Source organism: Vipera berus (assembly GCF_964194415.1).
Source record: "Vipera berus genome assembly, chromosome: 1".
In the NCBI taxonomy this organism is placed as follows: domain Eukaryota; kingdom Metazoa; phylum Chordata; class Lepidosauria; order Squamata; family Viperidae; genus Vipera; species Vipera berus.
Window position 1 is genome coordinate 56,342,149 of NC_138202.1, and position 7,728 is coordinate 56,349,876.

A 7,728-nucleotide genomic window follows, 5' to 3' on the forward strand; every position below is an offset into this window, starting at 1 on the left:
AGAAGGAACTAGGCTTTGTCACTCACATGCAAGTCCACTTAACCTTGCTGTGAAAATTATTCTTCTCAGAGCCTTGAGCGCCTTCCCCTTTCATCAGCCTTGTCATCCAACTGCTTCTACAGCATAAGTCTCAAGACCCCTATGAGCTTCGGATGGTGGCTGCAAGACAGTGAACCACTAACTGTCTAAACATATGTTGTGAGCTCAGCAGCTGATTAGTTTAGAAGTCAGCATGTGGTATGAAATTTAATTAAATAAACTATGGTAAAATTAACCATGGGAAAGCACGCCCAGGAGCATTGCTCACCCAATGAATCTCTCTCACACAAGTACACTATATGATTCAGGACACCTTGCAGCCTTCTTCCATTTTGTCTCTGAGTTTTGGTATCTATTCTTCGTTAGTTGGGCCAGGCACCCCACTCCTGAGCTAGGCGTTGTCGTTGTAAAAACCTTTTAAATTGGCCTTGGGTCGACTCTTTCCCATTGAAAACAGAGGATTTACTATACACTCAGGCACAAACACTACACTGCTGCCCGTGAAACACGAACGACTCTTCCCCATTCAGCTCTTTCTCCAGTTCCCACCCTTCCCACTCCTTTTGGTATCAGGCAGCGGTGGCGCCTCGGCTGCGGCAGATTCGTCCTGGATTCATTCGTGCCCGCTTCCTTGGCATAACAAGGCGCTACAACCTCAGCAGGTGCGCTCAGAGAAGCTCGGCCAGGAAGCGGCGTCGGGGGCAACTGCTCCGCAGCCGCCTCTCAGTCATCTCTTCCCGGACCCAGCGCGGAGGCTCGAAGAGCAGAGAGCCCTTGCAGCGACACAAAGAGAGACAAGCCCGCCACAGGACGGGGCGGCTGCGAGCGGCGGTGCCCGCTATGCGCGGGGTGGGCCAAAAGTGCGGCAGGACCCGTCTCACCTGCCGCACCCCACGTAATCGAAAAGCCCAAAGGCGGCTGAACAAGCCGCAGAGGGGGCTGCAAGGCAAAGCTGCCGCCGCCGCCGCGCTCCGGTGCTGGCCCGCTGGACGGCGGAGGGATGGGGTCGGCCAAGAGAGGGCGAAGGAGGAGAGGATGCCCTCGGGGATGTAACGCAGGGCAGCAGGGGTTCCTCCTACTGAGGAAGCCGGAGGCCGGCTCCGCTCTCCCTCTCAGGCCGAAGCGCCCTTCTGGCGAAGTTCTGGCGTCAAAAAAGGAGGGGAGCCCTTCGTCTTTCCCCCCCCCTCCCCGTTTTGGCTTCTCCGCAGGGCTGGGCAGGGCCTGGAGCACGTGGTGAGGGAAAGGCGAAGCCCATGTGACCCGCCTCCCCCTCCCCTCGAGCCCCCCGCCGATCGCCTCTCTCCTCCCCGCCTGCCTTCTCCGCGGTGGGCTCCGTAGCGCCAGTCCGACTCCGCTCCCTCGGCAGAAGCGGCCGCCGCTCTCGCCCCCCCCGCGCCGCCACCCAGCCCGGGCACCATGGTAAGAGCGCGCGGAGCAACCTGCCGCGGCCGGCCGCTCGCCGCTCGCCCTCAGCCGGAACGGCGGGACCAGACGCCCGAGGGCGAGAGGGGCGAAGTGAAGCCCCTGGCGGTGCCTGGCAGCCATTTTAATCTAATTTTAGCCTAGGCTGACGGGGTGGCGGCGACACCACCACCGCCACCCCCCAGCGCAAGTCGCGGGGGAAGCTGGGGTGGGGGGCGCGGGAGGCGGGTGGACGAGGCGTCTCGGCCGTCCCCGAGAGAAGGAGAAAGGCAGCGCTGGCGAAGGAGGCTTCGCCGTGGTCTTGGGGAAAAAAAAAATGCTCTCCCGCGATCGTAACGCTTTCGCGGATAGACGCGGAAAAAATACCAGGGAGCGACACGACTCGTGCTGCTTTGCCTTTCCGTTTGGTAGAGCCGGGAGGGTTTTCTCTTCAATAGCGGCATTTGGCCGTTTGGAGTCACGGAGCGGGAGCCAAATAACGGGACTGGCTTCTTCCCTCGCCGGTTTTTCCTTGCCTTCTAGACCAGCGTTTCCCAACCTTAGGAACTTGAAGATGCGTGGACTTCAACTCCCAGAATTCCCCAGCCAGCTATGCTGGCTGGGGAATTCTGGGAGTTGAAGTCCACGCATCTTCAAGTTCCTAAGGTTGGGAAACGCTGGTCTAGACGGAGCGAGGACTGGGGCAGAAGAAACGCAGTGGGCGAATAGGATGAGACCGAGCCCCTCCTAATGCCTGGAAAGGATTGGTTTCATTCGCTTTCCCTTTTTATTGGCGTGTAATGCGGGAAATAAAAAGGGCCGGCTGACTTCATCCACCCTGATTTTTGTAGATTTGGGAGAAGAGATTAACATTCCTTCTCCTAACAGAAGGATATATAATAGAGAGCAGACTATACAAAAATGACTTGGACCTCTCGCAAAAAAAAGAGAGACAAGCCTTTTTCTGTGTTTTCGTTCTCCCCCCCCCCTTTTTGATGGGAAAATATACTTAGCGTGACTTCCATTTTATAACGCCATGTCTACTGGCACATTATGTATATGATAAGATGCAGCTGCTTCTTCATTTTGCCTGACTGAAAAAAAGATGTTTCTAAACTGAAAGGCAGGTGTGATGGAATGATGCATAGCTGGGTTTTCCCCTCTCCGTTATGTCACTAGCTTATTGCTTCTGGATAAAGAACATGGGAAAAGCCATTGTTTTCCTTTGTTAGATAGCTTTAATTAATCAGAATGTTGGTGCAGAAGCACCCCCTCATTGGGAAAGCTGAGTACAGTAGTATATACCATTCATTACGTATGAATAGCTTAAACTTAAGGAGTTATTCAAACGGGATGTGTGTGGGGGGGTCATCCTTATTCTTTTGATCCACTCCAGAGAACACTGCCCATTAGAGCCTGCCCACTGCCAGTATGTGGCTGAAAATCCAACAGAACGGCAGGAAGGTCCTGGTTGTATTTGAATGGCATTATTATACAGCTGTTCCTGTTGGTGCTAGATAATATGTGTACACAAAAGGCTTGATTTTCTTCTAACAGTAGAGAAGGAAAATGGCAAAGGTTGTCATTCTGTAAAAGAGAACACTGAGATAACTATTATATTTTGTTTACAGTACAATGGTTGGGTTTTGACTATATGAGTAAATAGCTGAATTGTTTTTGTGTAATAAAACATCAATTTAAAACATATAACCATATATTTCTTTGTGTGTTAAAGACAAAAAATGAATAAATACCAGCTGGCGCTTACGCTGTTACTTTGCCAGATGTACTTATGAATCCCTAGTAGTGTGCTATAGGGGTTAAAGTGATGAAATAAATCTGGAAGATCCAAGTTCAGATCTACCTTCAACCACAGAAGCTCCTTACGTTACTTTGAAGCAGACTCTATTTTGCAGATTCCCCCCCCCCCAGAGATAAAGCTCTAGGAAAAATTGGAGAAGGGAACTGCTATGTGTTCCTTGCTGTACTCAAGAAAAGGTAGTAAATCTAAAGTCTAATTTTCTCTGCAGGAACTTGTTTACATGAAAAGGAGCTTTCTTCAAATATGGTTGACTTATTTCTCACATGTTGGGGTGTTCTTTATATATTAAAGTTGTGCTCTGTGGATTGATTCTGCTTATTCCAGAATAATATTTAATACTAAATACAAAAAATTGAGAAAATTGTATAGATCTTTCCTGAAAATTTTGCATCCTCATTTCATTCACTACAATTGAATGAAAGCTAGAAAAAAATATCTATGGCTTTAAATAACTATGACTTTAAGGAACACCTCCTCTTAGTCAGATGGTGTAAGTTACATTCTTTTAGGCATGGCTCTTGCAAGGTTTAATGAGCTTCAGGGAAATTGTACATTCTGTCCTTGATTATTTCATCCTGTAGTGATTTCAGTGAAGTGTATACAGAATAGTATTAAATAAAATTTAAATACATAACATAAAACCATAATTTAACATAAATATAAGATACATTTATTCTGCCTCCTGAACAAAACTACAATATTCAGCTATTGAATTATTGGGGGCAAAGCCTGTATAATATTAGGCCCATTTCCTTAGATGGTAACATTTCCTTGAATTTGGTAGGAATTAATCTTAGATAACTGCATATAATGTTAACAAATATTGAGCCTCAAAGAGTGTTCAAAATGTTCCATATATTCACTGCAGACCAAATTACAAGATTCTCACAGCTTGATTCTATACATATCTCCCTTGAGGTAAATTTTACTGAATTCAGTAGGGCTGTTCTATGTCTTCAAATTCAGTTTATATTAACAAATGTTATTTCAATTTGTTTTATAGGCTTCTGGGGTAACAGTGAATGATGAAGTTATCAAGGTTTTCAATGATATGAAAGTACGGAAATCTTCAACACCGGAAGAGATTAAAAAAAGAAAGAAAGCAGTTCTTTTCTGTCTAAGTCCTGACAAAAAGCAAATAATTGTAGAAGAAGCAAAGCAGATATTAGTTGGTGACATTGGTGTCACAGTAGAGGACCCTTATATAGCCTTTGTGAAGCTATTACCTCTGAATGATTGCCGATATGCTTTGTATGATGCAACATATGAAACAAAGGAATCTAAAAAGGAAGATCTGGTATTTATATTCTGGTGTGTAAGTCAAAGGATTACTGTTAAACACAGTTGATTTTCCAAGATTTAGAGCTGAATTAACCAATTTCCTCTCTTCTCTGCAGGGCTCCAGAAAATGCCCCTTTAAAAAGCAAGATGATCTATGCAAGTTCTAAAGATGCCATTAAAAAGAAATTTACAGGTATGAGTAGAAAACATGTCATAAAACAATTTTGAATTTAGTAGCAATTACATTCAGATTAATCTCTTACTTAAATTTCTGCTCAAGGAAGCAGGCAGATTTCTACACATTATTTTTCAGCAACTTTATAAAAAAAATTCATTGCCACTAAAATACAGAACAAAGCATATATGCATTTTCATTTGTCTTTTCCAGGTATTAAGCATGAATGGCAGGTAAATGGTTATGAAGATATTAAAGATCGTTCAACATTGGGAGAGAAACTAGGAGGAAATGTGGTAGTTTCACTTGAAGGAAAACCCTTATAAAAGGACAGGCATGTGCCATCTGGAGCTTCCATTTTTGCAGCTCATTCAGTTGGAATAATATTAATTCCTTTTTGGCCCCATCTTCCCAGAACCCAAATACCTAAAGGAGATATCATTAACAGTCTGCAAATGACCCTTGTTAGACTATTTTTTAAACCTGGTAGTTTTATGTAGAATCCATGGAATGCCTTTCATATATTTTAGCCCAAACTGCAGGCATTTCTTGCAAATGTGTACAATGAATGTGATAGTTGATGTGGATAGTCTAGCCAAGCAAAAAGAAAAAGCTTATGTTAATTGATTGCCTTTAAACTCTTGTCCAATGATCAAATGAGACTCTATTCAGTTTTACTTTACAGTCGCACTTGCAATTCCATGAGGCTCTTGTGCATTCATACACCTCACATGCCTTTATAAGCCTATTTTTTGTGACATGGCAGCACATAACACTATGCATTTTAAGCACTTTTTTGTAATATGTTTGATTTCTTGTTCCATCTCCCTAGAATGCCAATTAATTTATGGAATTGTGTCATCAGTCTCTTGTACCTTTCTGTTAAATGAAGTAACTGTAATTATGCCTTTTTTGTTTTTCTTTTTCATGAAATATATGCTACTGAACAGGAGTAGGAATTGTTTACCATGCAGACCTTGCAGCCTAAATATATTTTGTGAAGCATCATTCATAATAGCAATTTCTGTATAAAGGAACCGTAAATGGAACTCTGGTTTTGAAATCAAATATCAACTCACCACACTGCAATAAAACCTGTAGCTTATTACAGAATGCCCCTTTGTTTTCATGTAAAAATATACAAACATACACAAATATGTTTAACCATTATGTATCACTTCCTATCGCTCTAGTATATATTCCACTTCAATCATTAAGCTATTACATTGTGATTTTGTTTTTACAATGATTTGAATATGCAACCTTCCCTCCAAAATCTATGGTTACTTTAACGTTTCATTATTAGGAAACAGTCCAACAACATATCCTATTTTAGAAACTTACAGTAAAAAATTATTAGCTAACCTAAAGTGTTATTTCACTTTCCCCAGTTTTGTGTTAGTTTAGTATTTCATGTTCTACTTTTTGTCTAGTCATAGGGCAGCTGTTTTCCAGTTAAGTTTTGTACAAATAGGTCTCCAATGCTTTTGCTGCTACTAAGTCTTGCATCAGGAGCATTTGGCTAAAAGCCAGACACTACACTCCATATAGAGAATTTGATCTGCTCTGTACCAGCAGTCCTCCGTTAGCCAAAGCTATTTATGGCCAACACATGCTTTTGTATCCTGTCATCGGTTCTCCACAAATGGCAAAACTGGACAGGGTTCTATTGGTATGCATAAAGGAACTTTGTTACGCAGCCAGTCGCTGTTGAAGTGTGCATACCACCAGAAGGAATGTATTCATCAAAGGACAAAAATTTTAAATGGTTGCAATTTCTTAACAGAAGATGCCAGAGAATACAAATAAAGTTTAATCGGATTTATAATTGTTCTAATAGCCTTTGAGGGAAGAAATAAAATAAGTGGCTGACAAATATTGCTCAGTTCTACAGATTGTTACTGTGGAACTCGGACTATTTCAAGCGTTCAGCTGTCTCCAGCTTATTGCCAGTGAAATGTATATCTTTCAGAGTACTGTCTGAACTTCATGGTAGCATTCAAGCTATGCGTACTATTGCTTGATTGTAACAGTTTTGTAGCAAAAAGAATCTTAAATTATTTATAGGAGACTTTAATAACAATTAACTTTATGAAACATTTCTTGGATATATTATGATGTACACTTAAAAAATTCTGGCTGGTATAAAACCCTACTTTTGTTCAGACCTGACCTGCAATTTCAAATGTTTTAAAATGAGTGTTAATTTTTTTTAAAAAAAATATAACTATCTAGATGGCGATGTTTATCCTATATCCAATTAAAGTACTATTTTTAATTTATGGAATCTTCTACAAATAATATACTGCTGTTTGCGTATTATGTTAAATGGATCTCTTGATTCTTCAGAACTGAATATCAAAGAGAACATAAACATTTGAATCAAACTATGCATTCACTTAAAAGTTCACATCAATTTATGTAAAACCAGAAATGATTTATGTGTATCCAGTATAAAACTCTCCATAATTCAAATTTTGTTTACAACTGAAAAACAGTACTGAGATTGATTTCAGTACTATAACTTACTTTTTGAAATGCTGCTACCAATCTACTGCTTGGACAACAAAACAAATGAAAGACAGCTGGCACGTGTTCCCCAGGGTTTATCAGCTGTTGTTTTCTGTCATGCAAAAAGATGAAGGCTTCATTGTGACTTAAAGGTTGAAGAAAACTTTACAATCTGAGCATCTTGCATGCTTCCCATCACTGGTTGGCATTAGGAATTTGCTTCAGTTATTTTACAAATAAAGAAATGTTAAATAAAAATTTCATGGCTGTACTGAAAGTCTTTGCAGATACTGCATTTTTTTAAAAAAAACCTTGAAAATGAGCAGGTTTGGCTTAAATATTGAACACATAACAATACAACTTGTGGATTCATATAAAATGAAATAGAAAATTGCAAAAGGTGGAAAAATAGATAGAAAAACTGAAAATGACTTTGTTAATAACCTTGAATAATGCCTCTAAGATGATGTCAGATGCTGTTTGTTCTTCTGACATAATG

At 41.4% G+C, this 7,728-nt stretch overlaps 1 protein-coding gene across 2 annotated transcripts; it reads left to right on the forward strand.

Moving 5' to 3' along the window:
- Nucleotides 1-1,338: 1,338 nt before the first annotated feature.
- CFL2 (cofilin 2) lies at nucleotides 1,339-7,510 on the forward strand. 2 transcript variants are annotated; one of them, XM_081332185.1, is made up of 4 exons: nucleotides 1,339-1,458; nucleotides 4,266-4,573; nucleotides 4,660-4,736; nucleotides 5,669-7,510. In XM_081332185.1, exons 1-4 carry the CDS (start codon nucleotides 1,456-1,458, stop codon nucleotides 5,704-5,706), a joined length of 426 nt encoding a protein of 141 aa, XP_081188311.1. In that variant the 5' UTR covers nucleotides 1,339-1,455; the 3' UTR covers nucleotides 5,707-7,510. The 2 variants fall into 2 exon arrangements, with proteins under 2 accessions (XP_081188311.1, XP_081188310.1); XM_081332184.1 differs by having other exon boundaries at nucleotides 4,932-7,508.
- The last annotated feature ends 218 nt before the right edge of the window (nucleotides 7,511-7,728 follow it).